Source organism: Protopterus annectens, chromosome 4.part1 (genome assembly GCF_019279795.1).
Source record: "Protopterus annectens isolate FY-2018-M chromosome 4.part1, PAN1.0, whole genome shotgun sequence".
Taxonomy (NCBI): domain Eukaryota; kingdom Metazoa; phylum Chordata; order Ceratodontiformes; family Protopteridae; genus Protopterus; species Protopterus annectens.
The window spans coordinates 137,942,456-137,967,941 of NC_056734.1; the positions used below are offsets into that span (position 1 = coordinate 137,942,456).

At 41.9% G+C, this 25,486-nt stretch overlaps 1 protein-coding gene across 4 annotated transcripts in view; it reads right to left on the bottom strand.

Moving 5' to 3' along the window:
• Positions 1-25,486, bottom strand: part of PIK3CB (phosphatidylinositol-4,5-bisphosphate 3-kinase catalytic subunit beta) — a gene marked incomplete at its 3' end in the record, with an annotated part of 1,563,003 nt that overhangs the window by 805,176 nt on the left and 732,341 nt on the right. For all 4 annotated transcript variants that reach the window (XM_044070037.1, XM_044070038.1, XM_044070035.1 and 1 more), the window contains 1 exon segment: positions 2,303-2,470. In XM_044070037.1, coding sequence (XP_043925972.1) covers positions 2,303-2,470 — 168 coding nt within the window.

A 25,486-nucleotide genomic window follows, 5' to 3' on the forward strand; every position in this document is an offset into this window, starting at 1 on the left:
TAGGGGGATAAAAGCGAAAAGTGTTTGAAGAGTAAGTATCCAAAAAGAAGGGACCTTGAGAAAGGTGTTAAACTGGGAGAGATCCAAAAATAGGTCTCCAAGTGCCTCCCTTTTGAGGAACCAAGAACATCCTGAAATAAAATCCCATTCCAACTTGTAAAGGGGACACGGGTTGAATGGATCCTTTATTCACCAGGGACCACAGAACCTCCAAGAAGGTAAAAAACAAACAAACAAAAAAAAACAATGGGGCACTAACCTGGGGTTGCTAAATATTCAGTACAACAGCAAGGCATTCAGACCATCTGGAAAAAAATGGCATCTGAACTGGCAGCAAAGAAGTTCTGGGTAGTTGCATCTGTACGTCCCTTTTATGCCTTATATTTTGTGCAGGGAGCACAGATGAGAGTAAGGCAAAAAAAAAGATCTTTAGCCTTTTGCATACTGGCCAAGCATTGGGCTGCCCTTGGCAGGAGATCCCTTCTATGTGGAATACTACCAACAGTGATACAGAAGGACATCAACCTGATCTATCTTTTTAGATCATTAAGTGAGGAGATTCTGTAGTAGGTGTAACATCTGCTTTCCACATACACCCAATGCATCTTTTTAGATCCATAATGGTTTCCTGGGAGACCTTGGAAAAAAAAGAACCTCATCCCTAAATGTAGCATAAAGAATAGTGTAAGAGCAGCTTTCAATGGAATGTGGTCAGCTACTGCCATGGAAACTGGGTCTAGTGCCTCAATCCAGGCAACTATATTGGAAATGGTTTACACCATTTGCTTTGATCATCATCCTGGATACCACAATGTTAAGTGCTTTCTCCAGAGTGATGGGCTCCTCTAACTCATGAATTGCTTTAATAGGTAACATTATTTAAGAGAAGCAAGGGGTCAAGATATTAAGAGTCTAAAGATATGAGCATTTATGGCACAGGCTGAGGTTACAGAAAATTGTATACTATTAGAGACAGCAGCTTAGTTCAATACTAAAGGCAAGCACTTGGAAACCTAATAATGGTTTACCATGCGAGTAAAGGTTAATACTTTTATCACTATCTGGGATAAAGATGACCAAGGAACATTAGAGCTGAGTCGGGAAGGAGGTATAAAGAAAGTCCAAATCACTAACTTTGCTCACTGAAAAATGTACAGGCACTATAGAATAGGTTCCAGATCACAGTAAATAAGACAAACAACATGGGCTCGCTTAAGAGACAAATGTATGCATCACGGATAGAAAATGTAAAGTTTCTGGGCATAGGCAGTCAGGTGAAGTCTATTCTTCTGCCTGTAGAGGTATATCTGTGTATGTATGCTTACTGGAATACTAGAATCACAAAGCAGAATCTTAAGACTATTTTCAAGCCCAGTAATGGCTTCAAACATTAACACTAGCATACAAATATTCTTTTCCCTCAATTACGTTAAAATTACAAAAGGGTGGCCCAATCATGTCATGATATGTCAAAAGCTTTTGACACAGTTTCCCACCAGACACTTCTCAACTAACTAGTCTGCCTAAATCTAAGTCCACCCTGTTATGGTTTCTTAACTATCAGACCGCCAACAAGCAAACAAATGGAATAATGAACCATCACCCCTGCTAACTGTCTCAGTCTGCATACCCAGAGAGTCGATAGAATATACTACCTCAAACAATAATTAATTGCATCAATGCAACTAAATTTAAACATCTACTTAAGGAACATCTCATCAATAACTGGAGGTGCTCTTGCATAAACACAGGCTGAATATACTCTCTCCCATGTATCTCTACCAGGTCATACTATCTTAATTTGATCTCTCTTCCAGGTTTCTGTCCCCTCCCTCTAGTTATTAGCATGAATTGACACCAAAAGCTCTGCCGCCCCCCTCTTCTCACTTTCTTACATATCTTGCTCTTTACCAGTGTTGAGTCTAAGCACTGATATTTTTTCTCCTTACATTTGGTAATACTCAACAAGGAATATGTTTACTTCCTATATGAAATCACTGTGTGTATTAGATAAATTACTTCAGCTCTATTGTCTAAATCATGCCATTGTCTTATACAGACTAGAAACCTATATGGTGTAACTTTTTCTCTGCCTATGTTAAAATACTGTAGTTACTTGGAGTGTTACTGTTTTAGATATGATTATGTTACTGTTATATACAGTTATTTGTAAACTTCTTTTTGCAGCTTTTCTCCCTGGGCCTCTGTTGAAAATGGGTCCTTGGCCGCAACAGATCTTCCCGGTAAACAAATCTAAAATTAAATAAATTAAAAATGATCTAAAATAAATGCTTATACTTACTGATGCTGATCGTTTTTTGGGTGGAAGAGGCAAGGGTACATTAGATATCTTCCTGTTGGTGGCAACTTCAATGGCACTTTTTTCCTGCTCAAACATTTTCTTTATGTTCGTGTGATCTACTAGTGTCAGCCGAGGAAGTGTTCTACTCATAACACACCGTCTTATGTACTGAAACAAAAGAAAGCAAGCAATTATTTCAGATTTATAAGTAATATACACAATAAAAAGCTCATGTTTTCTTGAAGATAAGTATGCAAAGGGCTGAAGAAAAAGTTTAAATTTTGCAACTAAACTGAGGTTGCATTCATAACATCTACGCATAGTCAATCAAGACTGAACTTTCAGCATTCACTTCTATGTCAAAATCAATGACAAAAGAGAAGTGACTTCTACAGATGATGTTTGAAGAGTACTTTACATTTTGTGACAGGCATTAAATTGGCTGTTTTTTTGGCAACTTCTGAAAGTTGTGGATCTCTTGATACATTCTCAAAACCACACGGTACTTAAAGCCGAAGTAAGCACATCTTCTCTTAACTATGCGTACTGAAATTATGTAAAAGTTGAACATCATTGCCAGGCTGAACAAGGGGAAGGTCACGGTGAGCTGCCTGTCAGGCGCTAGGATCCACCACATAACACAAGCACTCAGGTCACTCCAAGGCAAGTACAAATATGACTCAGTCATTGTCCATGCTGGTGTGAATGACCTGAGACGTACCTCCCTGGACTACATGAAAAGAGACATAGAAGAGCTCTCTGAGCATGTAGCTCAGGCTGGTATGACCCTGACCTTGAGTAGCATCTTACCCTCACCAAGAATGATGCCACAATATGAAGACAAGATGATCAATTTCAACAATTGCCTTAAGTATTGGTGTCATTCAAAGGGGATCCAATGCCTGTCAGCCTGGGATGACATGCTCGACAAGCCACGATGCTTCGCTAGGGACGGCTTGCACCTGTCACCCCTGGGCTTTTGGATATTGGCAAAGGCTTACCCATAGTGCCTTTTTTAGGCAAGGCTCAAAGACAAACCCACCTCCATAGGTATCACAAGGGATAAGAAACTAAGAGTAATGCTACTCAATGCCAGAAGTCTAAACCTCAAGATGCATTCACTCGAAACTCTCCTTAGCATGGAGAACATCGATATCTGTACAGTAACAGAAACCTGGTTCAAGGCTCGAGAGCACCCCAGCACTACCAGGTTATACCTCATGCCAAAACTTGGACCGAACCACAAAAGGGGGAGTATCAATATTAGATCAAGATACCCACACCTCCAGGTTGGTGGCACAAGCATCAGAGACTATCCATGTGCAACTAACAGTGGGTAAAACTGCCTTCCAGTCTATAGCCTGCTACAGACCACCCTCCCAAACCCAGGAACCCCACTTGGCCTTCCTGAGAACACTGGAAAATATGAAGGTCTCTCCAAACACCATTATATTGGGCGACTTCAACTACCCAAACATAGACTGGGAGCATTACTCTAGCTCCAACACCTGGCCCAAAGGTTCCTAGAATTTATAAACTCAAATGCTATGGAACAACTTGTTACCACTCCCACAAGAGAGGAAAACATACTGGACCTGATCATCACCAACATGGGGATTCTATGCTCCAGACCAGAAGTGTATCCCTCTTTGGTAAGATCAGACCATAAACTAATCTCACTCGATAGTCACTGAAAACCACAGTGAAAACTTCTCTAAACAAATTTCTCCTCAAAACTGAGGTGGAATCCTTCTTCTATGAACACCTTCAGGAATGCATGGATCATGCAATCCAAAATAAAACCAAGACCCAATCCTCCAAAGGCAGACGTCCTGTCTGGTGGACCCCAGCCATAAACAAACTATACAACAGAAGGAGGAAGCTACTACATGACAGAGCAAAATCCCAAAAGGAAGGCATCTCTGATCAGTATTAGCAAAACTATGGGCACTCATAAAATCGTCTAAGGCCAGCTTCGAGAAAATTGCACAGGACACTAAGGATAATAACAAGGCTTTTAGTTTAGGAACCTGGGTGGGAATTCCCAGATATGCTCAGAAATAGTCCAAATGACAAAACATACACAACACACAGACATTGCCAACATCCTAGCTGACAGGTTCAGCGCAAACTTCTCCCCAAAGGGCAAATATCTATCCCAGAGAGTGCTGCCCCCAGACATCTCAGATGCTCAGGTAAGAGCTGCTAGCCTCCAAAGCAAAAACACAGCATCAATGGGACCAGACGGTGTCCCAGGCTGCATCCTACATGAACTCCAAGAAGAGCTAAACCCAAACATAAAACTACTGTTCAATCTCAGCCTTACTACAGGATATGTACCCAAAGAGTGAGCAAGAGTGGTCCCTCTCCACAAAGGTGGTGCCTCAGGATCCTGGAAACCATCGCCCATAAGCCTGACTAGCTTGGTCTGCAAAGCTATGGAAAGGATCATGGACCTCATAAATAAAGATATTGGGGACCTACAGACACTGGATCCTACCCAGTTGTTAAGGGCAGATCCTGCCTCCTAAACCTGGTTGATTTCTTTGAAACAGTCACCAAGGCCATTGGGAAGGTGGTCCACACAGCCTACCTGGACCTTGCAAAGCCTTTGATACAATAGAAGCTCACCAGCTTAAATATAAACCCTATGTCACTAGATGGGTTGCAAACTGGCTCAAGGACAGAACCCACATGGTTAGAATTGCTAGAGCCATGTCAGACTCCAAACCAGTTACAAGTGGCGTCCCACAAGGCTCAGTCCTGGGACCTCTCATTCGGTATATATTTCTCGGAGGTACAGGCCAACACGAAGGACTGTGACCAAGTTAGACTGCAAACTGGGTGCCATAAAGCATCCTCCAAAAGGGCCTCATAGAAACAGACAACTGGTGCCAGAGCCATGGCCTCAAGCTTAGTCATCAATTACCACATAGGTGGTAATCCATTAAGTACAGAAGAAGTAATTAGGGACCTGGGGACCCAAGTTGATAGCAATCTCTCATTTGACAACCACGGAAAAACATTTTATATAGCCCACCTAATCATGAAGGGATTCACATCTAGATCAGGGAGGTCATTTTACTCATCCCTCATCAGGCATAATGGAGTACAATGCTTTTGGGATGTACCTTACAACTGCCAAAAGTACCTCACCAAGAGGATCAAAGGGCTCAAACAGATGCCATATACTGCCCGGTTAAAGAAACTCCAGCTCTACTCAGTGGCATACCGCCTGCTCAGAGGCAATCTGTGCCTGATGTATTAAGTCATGTCCAACCCGGAATTAATGGACATGCTGCACCTCAGAAAATCCAAATCCCATCGAGACTTGAACCTCAGCACTGAAATAAATAGGACATGCTGGAGGGACAGATTCATAACCCAGAGGCTCCCTTCACTCTGGAATAAAATCCCAGTCCAGGTTAGGCAGAGTCCCTTATTGACTCTCTCCAAGAGGAATCTTGATGAGTGGATGGGAGATCGGTATCACTTCCGTGTCACTGTTAGACAGAGGCACAGTATACTAACCTTGAAAAAGGGCATAGCAAAATTAATTTAAAATGGGTGGCGAAAGCCAAACACACTCTGGCTAGGCTTATAAATGCCCTAGGGCAGATAGCCTAGTATGAACCTATGAACCTATATTGATGTGTTGCTTAAATGTGTACATTTTACTACAGATTTTACAAGGCATGCCTACCTCTGATGTCTTTCCTTTTGTTAATTTTCATTACATCATTATGGAGGACAGAAGATTTGTTCTTCTACCTATGCCTGTATACATAAAACATTCAGACAAACTTTTAAAGTGAAAAGTATCACTATTAATTGATAGATATTATACAAAAATAAAGCTGTCTTCCCTCATGACAACAATGTGATATTGCTAGAAAAAGTATGTGCTACAAAGCCCGCAAAGTATGCAGAAAGAAACATGTAGCAAACAATTGTGACCAGCCTAGGAAAATTTGTTCACATAACAGCAAATATATGCTGCAGGCTTAGAAAATATTGGTAACAAATGGCTATTATAACAGTGACTTGCTGAAATAGCAGGAGAAGATAGATACATGCAAAGACTCAATTGTCAGAGCTTATCTAACAAAGAGAAATGGCTGACAGTGCAAAAAGAGAAACGGCTATAATGTCACAAGACTTCACCCTGGTCTTTTCATAAACTGATAAGGAAACAGAAAAAGTACAGTTGTGTACACTTACCATAAATGTAGATGTTTGAGTGTATTCACTGTTGCAGTCATTACATTTGGGTAATCCTGCTGGCAGGTTGCCCTCAGTCAGCCTGAATTCCAAGTCCTGGGTCCTGGGTCCTGCGTTGGCCGCTGTCACCCCTTCTCTGACATCAGGTCATCAGGGGTATAAAAGATGCGGCTGACACCATTTTCTTTAGCTTTTCTTGCCCCAGATGTCAGGTGCCCCCTAAAAGAGTAGCCAAAATTTATATACATACATAAATACATGCACCAATATAAACTTTACTTTCCTCTACAAGCAAATACACCACATAGGTTGTATAAATCAAAGAAGGAAAGATAGGTTCCATCAAAAGAAAGGGGGATTGCGGGTGGGTAACCTGGACTGCAACAGTGAATACACTTGAACATCTACATTTATGGTAAGTGTACACAACTGTACTATGTTCTTCGGGTTTCACTGTTGCAGTCATTACATTTGGGTAGAGTCCCAAAGCTATGGTTGGGAGGCGGGAGATAAACAGCGTTAGGAGCGGCTATGAGGCCCTGTAGAACTGCAGTGGCAAAGCCTGCCCTAGATTCAGAGTAGAGTGGCAGATGATAGTGCTTCATAAAGGAGGTGTGCACTGAACTCCAAGTAGCAGCCTCTAAAATGTCCTTGGTTGGTACTCCCCTGAGAAAAGCTGCCAAAGTGGCTACTGCTCTGGTTGAATGTGGCCTAATGCCCATGGGCATGGCTTGCCATAGTGTAAGTAGCAGAAACATATGCAGTGGCCTATCCACTTTGAAATAGTCTGCTTTGAGATAGCCTTTCCTTGTGATCCTGCAGCATATGCCACTAGTAATTGCTCTGTCTTTCTGAAAAATTTGGTTTTGTCCAAGTAGAATCTAAGTTGTCTGTGTACGTCCAAAGAATGCAGAATTCTCTGTCCCTTGTTCTGTGGATTTGGATAAAAAGTAGGCAGATGAATAGTTTGGTTAAGAGCCACACTGGACACCACCTTTGGCATAAATGTTGGGTTTGTCCTCAGAGAGACCCTGTCTGGATAAAAAATGATAAAAGGTTCCACACAGCCATGAGGGCCTGTAGCTCTGAAACTCGTCTTGCAGAAGTTATTGCTAGGAGCAGAGCTGTTTTCCAAGATAAAAACTTTACATCAGCAGTAGCAGCTGGCTCAAAAGGAGGCAGGGTGAGCTTTTCTAAGACACAGTTGAGGTCCCATGCAGGCACTAGTAATCTCCATGGAGGTCTTAAATTTTTGGCTTCTCTGAGGTACTGCTTTAATATGGGATGAGAAAAGATTGGTGGCTCTGTGTTGTAATGAGCTGAAATGGCAGAGGCATGAATTTTAATAGATGAAAATGATAGGCATTTGTCCAGCATCTCAGTTAAGTATTGCAAAATCTGAGGAATGTTTGGCACAGCTGTATCAGCTCCTTGTGCCTTGCTCCAAGCACAGAATCTCTTCCATTTTCCAGCATAAGATTTTCTAGTACTAGGCCTTCTGACTTCCAAAATGACATCCATCACAGCTTTACTGAGAGGTGTGTTTTGTATGACTACATTATCCATCATGCTGCCAGGTTTAAAGTCCTGAGTTGGTTGTGCAGGATCTGATTGTTTTGCTGGGAAAGTAGATGAGGTATTTGAGGTAAGGTCCAAGCTGGGCATTGAGATAAGTTCCTTAGTACTGGATGCCAGTCTGGGGCAATCAGTATCATCTGTGGCTTCTCCTGTCTGACCTTTAGGAGCACCTTGGGGAGGAGAGGCAGTGGGGGAAAGGCATATACTGATAGATTTTTCCAGCTGAAAGAAAGGGCGTCCACTCTCCATGCTTGTCTGTGATAAATCGTTGTGCAGAATCTTTTTGGTTGGCAGTTGTGAGGGGAGGCAAATAGATCTATGTCCGGGCATCCCCATTTCCTTGTTATCATGCTGAAGACTTGTGGATCCAACTGTCACTTGTGGAGATCAATGAGGTTTCTGCTTAGTTCGTCTGCCAGAGTATTTTTCCTTCCTGGCAGGAATTGCGCCTGCAAATGTACTTGGTAAGTCAATGCTGTGTCCCACAAAGTCATGGTTAGTCTGCAAAGGGGGTAAGAATGTGTGCCCCCCTGCTTGTTTATATACCACATGACCATGGTGTTGTCTGTCTTTACCAGTAGTTGTCCCGGATGAAGTAGGTCCTTGAAGGTTGTCAGGGCATTTTGAACAGCTAGCATCTCTTTTTGATTGATATGTAGATGCATTTGGTTTGAGGTCTATGTGCCCTGAATGCATCTTCCTGCCATGTGGGTCCCCCAGGCATAATCTGATGCATCCGTTGTTACTGTCTGCCTGGCTGGGGGTAATGTGAATGGCTGTCCCTTGTTTTGGTGACAAGCCTCTGCCCACCATCGAAACTCCTGTTGCAGGCGGGGAATGAGAGTAATCACAGTTTCCAGGCTGTGGCAATGTTGATTCCAAACACTGTTTCGGTACCATTGAAGTTTCCTCATATGCAGTCTTGCATATGGAATTAGTAGGATGCAGGATGCCATGAAGCCCAAAGCCTGCAAAATTTTTCTTGCAGATAACTTGGCCTGTGTTGCCAACCTTTTGAAATAGGTAGTCAGTTGCCTTTGTCTGGCGTGAGATAAACCATCTGGGAAGTTGTATTTAAGCTTGCACCCAGGAATATTATCTCTTGAGAGGGTACTAGTTTTGATTTCTTTTTGTTGACTGTGACTGTGTACCCTAGGCATGTTAGGAGTCTTTTCACAAATGCCAGATGCTGTAAAAGAATGTCCTTGTTCTCTGCTTGAATTAGTCATCCAAGTAAGGATATATTTGTATTTCTCTTTGTCTGCAGAATGCAGTTACTGGTGCCAGGCACTTTGTAAAGACCCTGGGCGCAGTATATAAGCCAAAGAGCAGTGCAGAGAATTGGTAATGCATTGAGCCAGCCCTGAATCTGAGGTATCTTCTGCATATTTGTCTGATTGGGACATGCAGGTATGCCTCTTTTGGGTCTAAAGTCACAAGCCAAGTGTTCTTGCCCAGCATGGGCAGAAGCTGCTGCAAAGTTAACATCTTGAATTTTGGTATATCCAGGAATGTGTTCAGAATAGATAGGTACAGTATCAGCCTCCAGGCTTTGTCCTTTCTCGGTACCAAGAACAGTCGAGTAAAATCCTTGTCCCTGCTCTTGCTCTGGTACTTGTTGAATGGCCCCATGTCCATGAGGGATGAGACTTGTTTTTGTGCCTCTGCCCATTGATTTTTTGGCAGATTTGGCCAGCCATCTGCCTTTGGCAGGGTATGGAAATGGAACTTGTAGCCTTGTGACACGATATTTAGAACCCACTTGTCCTGGGTTATGATGTGCCAGTTTTGAGAAAAAAGTGCTAATTTTCCCCCCAAGGGTGCTGCCAGTAGATAAGTACTAGGTGCAGGAGGGGGGAAGTCATTGGGACTGTTTCCTGTATGGCTGTGATTTATCTTCTCCAACTTTTTAGGTAGAAGCACCCCATTGCTTTGACCTGTATGATCCTTGTGCCTGGTTTCTGCCTCTCGGGCGTCTGGATCTGCCCCCTTGAGGTCTGTCTGACACAGGAAAGGACCAATTATTTGTTGGCCAGTGTCTACTAAACCTAGGCGGCTGTACTTGTAAAAAAATCTTTAACAGTTTGCATAGATTTTGCTTTGTCCTCCATTTTCTTTAACACCTCTTCTGCTTTAACACCAGGGTATCATGCTGTAATGGTGCATCTAATAATTTAACTTTGACATGATCTGGCAGATTTTTTTCATTTAACCAAGCATGCCTCCTAATTACAGAACCCATAACTGCGGCCCAGAAGGAGGCCTCCAAAGAATCAAAACCACATTGCAAAGTATGCTTTCCAACTTGTTCAGCTGCATGCAATAAATCCTGCATTTCTTTGTTTTCTGCACATTCAGAGTTTAATAACATTTTCTGTTTAAGCAATGTCATGACATGTTGCTGATATTTGAGCATGTGAAATTGACCGTTTAAGGCCCTTATAGTCAAGGTAGCAGATGTGTAAACCTTTTTTCCCCATCTATCCAGTGCCCTAGAATCTCTGTCAGGGGTGGTAGGATTTTTTGCAGCTGAAGCCTTAATCCCTTTGGGACCCTGTGAAATAGTTTCTGGGTCTGCAGAAGGGTTTTTGAAAAGGAATTTATGAAAGTCAGGAACCCTGTAATATCTGTCAGGCTTAACAGGAGCTGGAGGTAAGGAGTCAGGGGTCAGACTAGACACAGAGAACACATCATCTACAGTGTCTAAAACAGGTGGAATGGCTAGAGGCCTGTGTTGAAGAAGTAAACGAAAGTCCCTGAGCCTCTTTTTAGATTCTGAAAAATCTTGGCTCTCCCAGTGGAAATGCTCCCTCATGGTATGCAAGGTTTCGCCAAAAGAATATTCCTCAGGAGGAGAAGCTGAAGGAATAGATTCTTCAGCATCAGAATCCTCATAGGGGGGAAGTGAATATTCCTGATCAGAAGAGGAATCAGAAGAAATAGAAACCTGATCTGAAGATTCATAATCTGTCTCTTGCCTAGGCCTCTTATCAGGAGGGGGGGTGGGAGCCCCTGATCAAGGTAATCAAGTCTTCAGCCATTTTGAGCATTTGTTTTTTGGGCATGGAGGCCTGTCCATGTGGCTCTTGAATTGTTTTCTTTGTCTTTAAAGGTGCTTTAGTCTTTGCCTTTGAAGCTGTAGTCGGTTTAATGTATAAATGTTTAGGTCTGAATACACCCTCAGAAGCCGGTGCCTGCTCAGTGGCTCCAGACCCATCTGAGGGAATAGCGTCCGAGGCTTTAATATCTTGAGTTTCAAGCGGCATGGCCAATTCTACGTGGGAGTCAGTAGTGGCCTGTGACTCTAAAGTAGCGGGTGTCAGGGGCTGCGAAAGCACCTCACTGAGAACTGGCGAACCAGCGAATGGCTTAGGAGAAACTTCGTCATCGGTTTTGGGCCTCGGTTGTCTTTCTTTTTCTTTACGTTTTTTGTAAACTCCGGTAGTTGGATGGCTATCCGATGACATTTTATAATTAAATATGCACCCAAAATAGTTTAATGCAAAGTTGTACCAAAGCTTAACAGTGCGTTGGTTAAATCTAGCGCAAAACCGACAAACTGAAATGTCGTGGTCAGGGCCTAGGCAAGGAATACAGTAAGAGTGAAAGTCCTTATGAGGTATTTGCTTTCCACAAGAAATACAATTATTAACTTTTTCTGACATTGGTCTGGAGCAAGAAAAAAGTTTCCCCAATGGGGTAGTTAGCTTTAATGAAGACTTCGGATCTGAAACTCGAACACGAAAATCTCAGGAGTCAGCCGACCGGCACTTGCGAACTGCTTCTGCTTCAGGCACCGCGCGGCAAGAAAGACTAAAGAAAATGGCGTCGGCCGCATCTTTTATACCCCTGATGACTGGACGTCAGGGAATGGGTGACAGCGGATGATGCAGGACCCAGGACTTTGGAATTCAGGCCGACTGAGGGCAACCTGCCAGCAGGATTACCCAAATGTAATGACTGCAGCAGGGAAACACGAAGAACATCTGGTGAGGCCCACAACATTCTTAACTGGTGTGGTCCACAGTAAAGTCACAGATGTGCCAAGAATGCTTCAGGAGTATTTATCAGAAAAAAACATCTGTAAATATAGCGATCCTCGGCTCCAACTTGGCCAACTGCAAAAGCTCAAGGTCTTCAACTAGATTGAGGCCAACTCTCTATCCCATGATGCACCCTGATCTTCCCTCAGCTCTTGTTTGCTGCCTGACTACTTAGTAGTATAAATATGCCACTCAGAGAGTTGGATAAGAGACAAAGCACCCTATATGGACCTCAAGTAGACTGGATGGGGGTTGGAGGGTGGGACATAAGAATGAAGGCGAGATGAACAACTCACATGGAACATTATGGTGAGTACATAATTTCTTTATGTGAAGTTGTTCTATCTCAACGTTCATTCTTTACTGATGGGTAGCATCGCAAGCACCATCTTTCTCAGGTGGCTCACAGGAGAATATTCCTCAGAACTGTGGAACCAAAGGAGGTCCTGTCCCTGGAGGGCTTGTCTACTTTTCAATGAATGATAAAGATATGAGGTGTTGACCAGGTAGCTGCTGCACAAATAGAATCTAATGGTAACCTTGCAGAAAAAGCTAATGAGAATGAAATAGCTCTAGTAGAATGGGCCTTTACTTTTTGTTGCAAGGGGGCATTTTGTGAATTATAAATGATAGCCATCTTGACAAGGTTACTTTTGTCACTGGGGCACCCTTCTTTGACTCTGTAAAGGAAACAAAATGTTGATCCGTTGACCTGAATTGTTTAATTCTGTCTAGGTAAAATTGGAGGTGTCTATGAACATCAAGTTTGTGCAGCATATGCTCCATCCTATTTGTGTATTGGGGAAAGAAAACTGGCAACTCAATAGATTGGTTAAGATTTGTCTCTGAACAAAATTTTGGTAAGAAAGATGGATTAGTTCTGATCGAAACTCTGTCATTATGGAAGATCAGATAAGGAGGTTTGATGGTTAAGGCTTGCAGTTCAGAAATCCTCCGAGCAGAAGTAATAGCTATTAGAAAAATAGTCTTCTATGAAAGGAGTTTCAAATAACAGGATGAGGCTGGTTTGAAAGGGGGTAATATGATTCTGGAGAGAACAAAATTTAAATTTCATGGCATGACTGGAGCTCTGATTGGTGGCCTCAAATGAATGGCACCTTTAAGAAAGGCTTTAGCAAGTTGATGTGACATGACATTGGAGCCTTGGAAACCAAGAGGAAAGTTTGATATCTGACAGCTGCTAAGTGAACTCTAATGGTAGCTGCAGCTGCTCCTTTGTTGAAAAGTTCAGTTAGATATAGATGGGATCGGTGCTAGATAAAGATCAACAGCATTCTGAGAGGCCCATAAAGAAAATCTCTTCCATTTGCTAAGATATAACTTTCTGGTAGATGATTTATGAAACGATGTTATAATATGTTGGGCCCATGACATGTTGTAAATCCTGGCTATTGTGGGAATTAGAGCAGCCAAGCTGTCAGTTTGAGGAAATGAAGGGAAGGATGAAGAGCCCCTGATGAATGGGTCAACAGATCTGGAACTGGGTCCAGGATCCAGGGTTCTTCCAAAAGATGAGGCTGGAGGAAGGGAAACCAAATTTGCAGAGGCCAGTAAGGGCCTATTAGTATCATGGTCCTTCCCAGGAGTTTTGCTTTCTGTAATACCTTGGGAATGAGAGGGAAGGAGGGAAATGCAAAAAGGAGACCCAGAGGCCAATTGTGCACCAGTGCATCCCTTGGGGCTTCCCCCAGCTGGGGAATTAGGGCAAAGTAGCTGCTGCATTTCGTGTTTATTGGGGTTGCAAAAAGATTGCAGCAAGGCTGGCCCCACATGTGGAAAATCCTTTCTGCTACTTGTTGCTTTAGGGACCACTTGTAAGGCAGTAAGATTGCCCTGCTCAGCTTGTCTGCTATCACATTTGATTTCCCTGGGATGTGCATTGCTATCAGAAAGAGGTAGGAAGAGATTGCCCACTACCATACTCTCACAGCCTCTCGACACAGGGGGTAAGATATGGTTCCTCCTTGTTTGTTGATGTACCAGACTACTGATATATTGTCTGTCTGAATTGCAATTGTTCCCAGAGGTAGAGAGTCTTGAAAGGACTGCAGTGCTAGAAGTACTGCTCTCATCTCCAGGACATTTATATGCAGATGAGCCTCGTGTTTCTTCCATGTGCCTTGGGCTGTTCTTCCCTGAAAATGCTCCCCCACCCAATCAAGGAAACGTCCATGGTCACCATGGCTATGGAATTGGATAGAACGAATGGACATTCCCGAGATACATATTGAGACGTCAGCCACCATTGAAGGTCGTTCTTGCACGTTTTCATTATGACAATTTGGTGTGACATTGGAAGTTCTTGAAAGGACCATTGAGAGAATAGGGGCCATTGTAGAATTTGCATATGCATTAGAGTAAGGGGAATGGCAACGATTGCTACCACCATCGATCCTAGCAATTTGAGTACCATTGAGACTGGGGCTTTTTTTCTCGGAAGCAGGCCTGATACTTGTTCTCGTAAGACAGAAATTCTTTCTGGAGTCAGACAATGTCATTGAGACTGCGTTTAGCTTTGCTCCTATGAAGATGGTCTGTTGCAATGGCGATAAGGCAGATTTTTCTGAGTTGATGGTAATCCCCAATTGACTGCATCAGTCTAAGGTTGTGTCCCTTGCATGAAGAAGTTGATACTTGGTGGTGGCAGTGAGGAGCCAGACATCTATACATCTAGAAAATACTGCTGCAAGCCTAAGTAAACACTTTGTGTAGTTGAATGAGTGTATGTGAAAGAGACCAACTTGAATGTAGTCTATGTAGCAACGTGTACCTTGTGTACTGCGTTCTACATAGGAAAAACTGAACGCCTAAAAGATAGAGTTTACGAACACACATATGCAATTGCTAATGCAAAAATGGAAAATGCACTAGCAAAACATACAAGTACAAATATAGGACACAAGTTTAAATTTACAGCGATTGACCAAGTTGTAACTGATATTAGAGGGGGACCTTACAATTTGCTATTGGAAGAACATGAATTGACCTGGCAATGGATAACTAATGCCTTTACAAAACCAGGAATGAACGAACACTGTAATATTTCATGCTTGTTAAAATTGAAAAGCTTAGTTAGATAACTTTTATGTATAATACTCTCATGATATATATATCTTGATAAATAACTTAGTTGCCACTGCCTTTAGTTTACCTAGCCACCACTTTAGTTCACTCACGGTACTTATATATATATATACTTTCTCTAGAAAAAAGGAACCTTTTTAATAAGAACCTTTTAATAACATGTTTTCAAACCCATCAATCTACCTGCCACAATATAAAATATCAATGTATCCATTTGTGGCAATATTGGTCATATACAGTTTCCTATATGTGACAGTGTATATGAGGTTATATAGCTAACACTTATTAGCACACTCACGAGCACTGGAAAACATTCAAGTTGGTCTCTTTCACATACACTCATTCAACTACACAAAGTGTTTATTTAGGCTTGCAGCAGTATTTTTTAGCGTACCATACATATTTTATCGTACTACATTTACTTGTTTAAATATGTATTTGCTTCTTAAAGTTAATTATTTTGGCAAAGTGCACTGATACGTGTATTACTTTAATTTTATAATTGATTTTAACAAGGAAATGACGTTTTATTATAAATGATGCACTTTGGCTTTTATTTGTGTCTGAAGAAGTTGCTCTAATAAGAGCGACGAAAAGCGCTTTACACTACTTCCATTAAAGTTTTGTTCCTCGGAGTTTGCTGTTGGTGTCTGCTTTGGAGTTCCTGTATTCAGCAGTTTGTTGACTTGCCGAAGTTAGTCTTGCGAAGTATGCACCCTGAAGATATATAGAGCACATCCAATTGATTTTCCCCAGAAAGGGAAGTACTGACTGAAGCGTGACCATCCAGAACTTCATCTTTTTTCACTGACTTGTTTAGTCTGCTTAGGTCCAGAATAGGTCTCCAGTCCCCTGTTTTCTTTCGAACTAAAAAGAACCTTGAGTAAGTTCTGGATCCTCTTCGGTCTGCTGGGACTGGCTGGATGACTCTCTTGCCCAGCAACCTTTGGACCTCTAAGGCTGCTTGGTCCCTGTGACTGGGTGGAATGTCTGGGATTTTCTTTACTAGAGGGGGTGGCGTGGCAAAGGGAATAGAGTATCCTCCAAATATTTTGCTTTGTAACCAGCTGTCTTTTGTCATTTTTAGCCAGGTGTCTAGGTACAAAGATAGGCATCCCCTGACTGCCACCAGAGATGAACAGTCAGGCCTCCTTCTCAGGAGCGCTGATAGTGCTTGCCAAAGAACTGGTCTCTGTTGCTCTGGTTCTGCAGACCCCCCCCACCCCCCACTGCATGGGTGACATCTTCCATTATTACCCCCTCCTCTGCCTCTAGAGGGGCTGCCATCATGAGTGTTCTATAAAGATCCTTGAGACTTATGGAACCATATCTTTCCACCTCCCCTCCCTTTGGGATAAGGTCTCTTGGGGGTAGAAAAATGTACTCCGACGGCAGACAAGGTCATTCCTTTTCATTCCTGATAAGAGTTTCATTTACCTTAGGTCCAAAAAGGGATGAACTGTCAAAGGGGGTGTTAGTAAAGGAAGACTTAAAGGGTTTTACAAAGGAACATAAGCACATCCAGGAATGTCTCCTGAGAGCGATTCCTGTGCCCGCTGCCCTGCTCGTACTATCAGCTGCATAAGAGAACAGACACATGGAAGAGTTCGCTATCGAATTAAGAGTGGAGAGCTGGGAAGTTACCTTGTCCGAGACTCCTGCAGTTACTGAACCCTGTAGGGTGTCTCCTAGCTCGTTCAGGAGATCCCTTTGTAACCTTGTAAAATGTGTGAGGTAGTTCAGTGATCGAAGAACAAGGCCACTGAACTAAACATACGCTTCCCGTATCTGTCCATAATCCTAGATTCCCTATTAGGAGGATGAACAGATGAAGTCTCTGATAATTCCTTCTTGGTGGCTGCTGCTACTTCCATAGCATCAACAGGTACTCCTTTGGTAAGGTAAAGTCTGTCTTGGGGGCTAGTTATAAATTTGTTAGGCCTCTTGGGGACATGCTCTGTGGCATCTGGGGACTCCCACGCCCTTCGAGTAATTCCAGCAACTCATCAAAGGGTGGAGACACCCAAGAGGTGGAGGGTTGAGTCCCAAAAGCCTTCAGAAGTGCCTCATCATCAGAAGGGTTAAGGGATTTCCAGCCACCCCTCTGTTTAAGAATCTCTAAGATATCTGCAAAGGAGATATCTTCTGAGGGAAACCGTGGGGACCCCTCTGATTCATCCAAGTCAGTATCCAAAGTGACTCACTCCTGTGGGGAGACCAAATGCTTCCTCTTGCAGAGTCTCTTCCTAGGCACTTCTTCAGCCAGGACTTCTGGAGAGGTCTCGGAGGAACATGGCTCACCCAATGGAGCTTCCTGAGGCTCAGGATCTCTACGCTTCAATGGAGCATGTGATGAAGAGGCAGACACTGGTGCTTTCAAAGAGGGAGCTGCTCAAACTGATAGAGTGGTTGTTGGGGTGGACAAAGCCCTCCTCATAGCCTCGAAAGCCCCTCGGTCCTGATGAAAAGAATCCCTCAGGACCGAAGATCTGATGGAAATCATATGTGCCGGTACAGAGGGCTCCAAGCCAGAGGTCGGGGCTGAACTCACTCGAGCCGAAGCCACGAGAGGTAAAGTCGGCACCAACAAGTCGGTCCTACTATCCTCCCTGGACCTCACTGCTGAGTGTCGGCCCAGAGATTCCTCGGTCGGCGCGGAAGGTATCAGGGCAGTCAGGACTGATAAACATAAAGAAGGTGTCAGACCCGAAGGATCCACAATCATCAGTTCCACACTCTCCAGCTCTGAAACATCCATGCAAGTTGGAGGTGGAACAGAAAGTGTAGGAGGAACTAAGATTGGCTCCGAAACCCCCTGGGTTGGTGCCGATAAAATTTTTTCTAGCGGCGGTATCTGTAGCAGCTTCTTCACCACGCGGTCCACATCCAAACAAGACAGTCTACTTGAGGCCCATGAGGAATGAGACGAAGCCATGAATTGCAGTATAGGGGACTTTAATGTAGGAGATACCGGCTCCTAACCATAACGACAGTCAGTTCCAAAGGCTGTGGAACTGATGCTGATGCCTTACTAGAAGCTGACTTCGATGTAGATGGGATTTTTGTCAGTTCTGTTTTTTCTGAGTGTTTGTCTGACTTATACAACGATTCTTGAAAGGAGGATTTAAGCAGACCTTTATCCATTAACTTTCTCTTTCATTCGTGCAACACTCTGAGCTGAAGGAGTGGCATATAGAACAGCTTTCTTGCAGGTGAACCTCACCCAAGCAGTAAACACATTCAATATGTCCATCAGTTATGGACATCTTTTGCCCACATCTGGGGCATTTTTTTGAAACCAGACTTGGCTTTTTCTTTCTCTTGCTGAGACATGTTTAACAACCCAACAGCAGCAATAAAGATTCACACAGCATATTATCCAAGCATTGTAAAACGAAAGGCTTTAGAAATTAAGTTCACACTGAAAACATTTACCCGCCCTGTATAAAAAAAAGGGTTACAATTTCACTCACACACACACAGTATATTAACACTGATAATCAAGCAGAAAAAGGCCTAAAAACACGGCCACTAACTTTACTATGATAGAAGTAATAAGGTAACTATATGCCCTATAAAAAGGAAGGGCTAAACAACACAATCCGATCTAATAGAGGAAACAAAACTCTATGCCCTGTGAAAAAAAGTGTTATAAACTATCAAACACACTTTACTGTGGCAGAAATAATAAGGTAATTATACGACCTATAAAAAAAAGGGCTAAACAACCCACTCTTATCTAAGGAAATTAAGAGAAAAAAGGGTCTAAAAACATAACCACAAATTTCTCTGTAATTAAGCTAGCTTAATAGAGATAGGGAGAAGAGAAGGCCTAACAAAAACAGGCCTTAAAGACTAACAATATAATCTAAATATGATCTAAACATTGAAAGATCTAACTACAAATAGAAAGTACACACTCTAACTACTAAATAAACTGGCTAAATGACTAATTTTAGCTAATATAACAGCTATAATTACTAAAGAAGAAAAGGTATTCACTGGCCAGAGCTGGTGAATGTCCAATCAAGTTGCAGTGGCAAACGAGATCTGAGGAAAGATCAGGGTGCATCATGGGATAGGGTGTTGGCCTTGAGCTGGTTGAAGACCTTGAGCTTTTGCAGTTGGCGGAGTCGGAGCAGAGGATCAGCTCCGAACTCATCAGAAAAGAATGAACTGCGAGATAGAACTTCACATCAACTGTTTAACTGGACACTTGACCATGAACTGAGAGACATTTGAGGAAGTGCAATGAATCTGTTAGTAATCCATGTTATAAAGAAAATATTACTACCTCGACAGTAGTGCTTGGTCAGTTGTATTAATAAATATTACATTAAGTATGAATATAGTTGTACAGTGTTATATAGTCTGCTATTTCGCAGTGGTGAGCCAGCCTAGATTGGAATCTTAATAATTTTCATCATATTCGTACAAGCTCATTACGACAAACACTTGGTTATTCTACTGGCGCCAACATCAATAATAGTATTGACTGGCTCAGCTGTATCAAGTTTTGGTGAAGCTGAGATTTCGTCTTCAGATCTGAACCAAGACGTTTCACCATCAGTTTTGACAGAGAGGGAATTTCAAGGATTTGGTCACCAGCCTGCTCACCTTTTAGCCATTTCTGGAACATGGTAAGCATCTTTTTGAAACAACATAGATGCCATTAAGAACTTAAGCGTAAAATACCCACATACTGTGGCAACAGAATTAAAACAAACACCAGATAAAGTTTGGACATTACTACACCAATGGTATGAACAAGCCAGCAGCAATGTTAAAAGTGACAAAGTATTGTTTGGTACTAGTAAAAGTGACAAAGTTTATCTTTGCAAATGAATAGTGTTATGATCAATATTTGCAAAGGTCTAGAACACTTGTTGAATGTATAAACTGTGGAGATAAATATATTAGACTCTGTGTAACGTTATAAAAATGTGTTGCAAAAGATAACAGGGCAGGTTAGACATGGTATGTGAAATAGAAGGTCATTTTGTAATGCCAATCTCCCCCTTTTATAGGGAATTTCAGTTACTCACGGATAAAAACAAAAGTTTACAGAGTTCTCACGGATAAAAACAAAAGTTTACAGAGTTTGGAGAGATGGCAGAAATGTTTAAGATTTACTGTCAGCAGTGGGATGACATTACTAACAATAAGGAACTTCCAGACAAAGAGCAGGAAGACAATTTATAAAGATGAATGAAAAACAAATGGAATGGTTAAAAAAGCATGGTGTAGAAGTCAGGAAACATGCAGGAGATGTTAATGCAATTTTGAAAAGAACTGAAGCAGCAATACATGGTGCCACTGAGGCTCAACTGAGTAGGGGAGATGAAACAGAAATACTCAGGCAAGAGTTAGTCCAAAAAGGACATGATCTGCTAGAGGCATTAGCCAGGGAGGCAGAATTACACATAAAAGCATGGCATTTACAGAAATAATTACAAGACTGCAAAACTTTATAGGCAGAATTACAAAAACAGTAATAGGAGCTTAATGCTTCAGATATTATAAAAGCTGAGGATGTGCAGGTAGTGACAGGCATGTCAGCTGATTTGTACCAGCAATTTATACCAGCAATCTCATTTGTTGCAGATGATACCTCAGTGAAATGATAAAGAGGCATTTTTTTTACATTATGTTAACATTTGAAGATTGGTCGTCATACACAGCTGGCAATATATAGAATGATTCTTTAAAACAATGTTTTTTTTTTTCAGTATTTATTACAAACTGTTACAAGGCTTTCATTGTTGCTAACTGTAATCTTGACTCAAACAAACAGAATGGCAGCTGTGCTCCTGGCATCTTCGCAGGGACAAACTCTGACAACTAAGTTGTTAGTATATTTTAACTTTACAGTTTCCGACAGAATGTTAGAACAGGCAGAACCTTTTAATTTGCCTTTTCAAATTGTTCATAACATAGATGACAGGCAAATGGAAAAGATTAATACATGCAATTTTGGAGCAAGTAAAGGGAGTTCCGGGTGACACTAAATACATCTATGAAGAAACTACTGACACATTAGAGCAATGTATTCACAAGTTGATGAGAAGAAGGGTCATATGTAATGACAGAGACATTTTCAAACATCACATTTTCTCCCTCAGCACTGATGATGATGGTTTTCAAATCACAGTTGCAGTAGGATGAGGAAGAGGTAGATGGGGGGATGAAAGAAGGAACAGACTGAGAGCTCATCAGCCCCTCTGGTACAGGGAAGCCCTGATGGAAAAAAAAAAAAAAAGGTGACGTACTTTCTGTAAGAAACTTGGACATGTAAAGTAAGTATGTCCACATTATAAGAGATGGAAAAACAAACAGAGAAGGGAATATATGCTAAGTAACCAGAGAATAATGAATCTGGACAGAGGAAAACAAAAGCAACATTTACAGGACGATGGTACAATACTGAGAATCAAACATTTTTCAATAAGACAAGGGGAAATTATAAAAACCAACACAATAATAAAGGAAATGTATACACAGCAGAATACAGGGAAAATCCTCCTTATAATCCAGACCGCAAGAAAAGACAGGCTTTGGCTAAGGAATTACAACTTACTGCATATTTAACAGATGAGGATGATGCCTATCAGGAGCAAGAATACAATATTTGTGTCATTAGAGAACTTCCTAAAAATATAGGGGATGATGAAGCTTCACAATAAGGGTGTACCTCCCTGCCCAAATAGTTTATTTACCCTTTTTTTAAGCAAGGGAATGATGGTTGGCCTTTGACCAATGTTTGGGTGGAGGGGATGCCTTGGAAAAATGTCCGAATAGACACAGGAGCATCAGTCTCTGTTACAGACGGTTAAGGAAGGATCCAAGAAAAAAAAATTAAGTTAAAGTTTTCTAACAGTAGTGTATGTATTATGTATTGCAGTAGACAGTGAACCTGTACAAATTAGATTTGATCAGAATGGGGATCCTGCAACAGGAACATTTTTTATGCATCTCAGTTGTGGGACTACCATAACTGGGATGGATATAATGAACAAGTTGGGAATAGTAATAGATTTCTCTAACTACAGTTTTGGAAGACAAAAGATGAAAACTAAGTGGGCAGTGACCGTAAGTGTAAGACAGTACAAGCTAACTTCAAAGAGAGTAAAGGAAACAGGGCAGGTCCCCTGACAGATTAACAGAAGGATATATGGGACACCATAAAACAGGGATTTTAGACCCTATGGGCAAAATCAAAAACAGATTGTGGAAAATTAAAAGTGCCAGTCATGGTAGGAAGCTCAAAGGACTTTATTCCTCCTTTCCAAAAGCAGTATCCAATTCTGGCTGAAGTGGCAGCTGACATGAAAAAAGCATTTTAGAAAGGGAACAGACAGGCATAATCCAAAACGGACATAGCAGCTTGGAAAAAACAGAGTCAATGGTTTACTGTGATAGGCCTGGCAAATGGACTTTTGCAGTACCACTTCAAAAAAAGGACTGGCCATGGTTTGCCTTTACCTTTGAAGATCAGCAATATGTTATGAATAGATTATCACAGGGTTTTCAAAATAGCCTTGTCATTTTCCATCAGATAGTGGGGACAGTCTTATAGGACGTGAGCAAGGACGACAGGGTTATACATTATACTGACGACATTTTGATCCAGTCAAAGACAGAAGAACTACACATACAACAGTTAAAAGTTTAAAGCAAACAAAGACAAAATCCAGTTCATGTTGCAAGAAGTAAAATTTCTAGGTACTATTATCAGACCAACAAGGACGACTCCCTGTAAAGAAAGGATGCAAGGAATTCTGGAGCTGTCAAAACCTTTGACAATTCCAGACTTACAAAAATTCCTGGGAATTATGAACTACACCAGGGAATTTACAGAGGATTATGCAGAGGCTGCAGCTCCCCTCTATAAAATGATCTCAGAACAAAAAGATGACGTGACTCTAAAGTGGAGTAGCACTGAAGAAGAGGCACTAAAGATGATAAAACATAAGTTAGATCAGGCAACAGAATTAATAGCTCCCACCAATAAACTACCTTTTATTTTACAAGTAGCAGCTGGAAGAGAAAGACTTTCAGTAGTGCTATTGCAATCATGGCCTCATGGGATATCTCCAGGAATGGAGAGACAGTTGAGACCAATCACCTTTTTCAGTCAAAAAATGACTCCAGTGGAAAAAGGCCATCATCTCTGCATTAATCAACTTTTGACCATTTATTGGGGAATAAAACAGACAGATTACTTAATGTTTTCAGGGGTCATTGTACAAACTCCGCATCAGACAAACTGTTAACCAACAGTGAGATGAACAAAATCATTCTCTACCTCCTCCCCGTCTTCTAATACCCCATCACTCACCCCCATAATCTCTACATCAACACCCTACTCCCAATCCACCAATTCCTCTACCCCCTCTTCCACACAAATTCTATCCTCACCCATACCACCCCAAAATTCAACACCGTCCGACTGCACTCTCTTCACTTTAAATCCCATTCCTACTACTACTATTAAGAAACTCCTCCAGAAATTGAAACCATGTACCAATGCTCCTGATAATATCCCTTCTTACTTTCTTAACATTGCTGCCGAAAGTCTGGCCTACCCAATTAGCATCCTAATTAACCGCTCCCTACTAGAAGGCACAGTTCCCCAAATTTGGAAAAGTACAGTTTTGTACCTACCATAAATGTAGATGTTCGAAGATCCACATTGCTGCAGTCCTAACACTTGGGTAGTCCGCTGTCCCAGTCAGCCCGAATACCAAAGTATATGGCTGACGTCGGTCAAGGCGCATTAGTCTGACGTCAGGACGTCAGGGTACAAATGCGCATGACCGACGTCATATCCTCAGTCTTTTCTTGCCCCAGATGTCAGAAGACCCTAAAAAGATAAGGCTAAAACCAAAAAACACCACACACTCCTGCACCAAATATATATACAAATTTACAAGAGTATAACCTCACCCACACAACCACCCCTAAACACAGAGGGGAAGGAGAGGAGGTAATTGGACTGCAGCAATGTGGATCTTCGAACATCTACATTTATGGTAGGTACAAAACTGTACTATGTTCTTCATACCACATTGCTGCAGTCCTAACACTTGGGTAGAATCCCAAAGCAGAGGTAAGGGAGGCTGGCAAATCATAAGGAAGCAGGAGCTGACAACATGCCCTGCAAAATAGCCGTGGCAAAACCAGCCCTAGATTTAGAGTAGAGAGGAAGGTGGTAATGCTTAGAGAAAGTATGCACTGAACTCCAAAGTAGCTGCCTCCAAAATATCCTTAGTTGCCACCCCCCTTAGAAATGCTGTAGAAGTGGCAGTAGCCCTAGTGGAATGAGGCCTAATCCCAGCTGGAATCTCCTTGCCATGATGGGAATAACAAAATGCAATGCAAAACCCAATCCACTTAGAAATAGTTTGTTTTGACACAGGCTTGCCCTGAGAACTCAAAGCAAAAGAAACAAACAACTGCTGAGACTGCCTAAAATCCTTAGTCCTGCTTAAATAATAACGCAACTGCCTGTGTACATCTAAAGTGTGCAAAATCTTTTCCCCCTTATTTTGGGGATCTGCATAAAAGGTAGGCAAATGAATAGTTTGGTTTAAAGCCACACTAGAAACCACTTTAGGCATAAAGGAAGGATTAGTACGTAAAGATACCCTATCCTTATGAAAAATCAGGAAAGGCTCAACCGCCATAAGGGCCTGCAATTCAGACACCCTTCTTGCAGATGTAATGGCTAACAAAAAGCAGTCTTCCATGACAAATATTTCAATTCAGCAGTAGCTGCAGGCTCAAAAGGTTGTAGAGTGAGTTTCTCCAACACAAAATTGAGGTCCCAAGCAGGAGTAGGAGCTCTACGTGGGGTCTTATATTCTTTGCCCTCTAAGAAATTGCTTGAACAAAGGATGAGAAAACAATGGTGGGTCACAATCATAGTGAGCTGAAATTGCTGCAGCATGAATCTTAATGGAAGAGAAAGACAAACCTTTGTCCAATAACTCAGTAAGATATTGAAGAGCCACACTCAAATTCGGCTCAGAAACATCCAAATCCTTTGCTGCACACCAAAATAAAAATCTCTTCCATTTTCCTGCGTACACTTTCCTTGTACTAGGTCTTCTGGCTTCCATAATCACATTCAAAACTTGTTGAGGAAGCTGAGACCTGCTATGGTTCAAAACAGAATATGCCAAGCTGTTAGATGAAGAGAGTGAAGCTTGACATTGAGCAGATTCTGAGACAATAG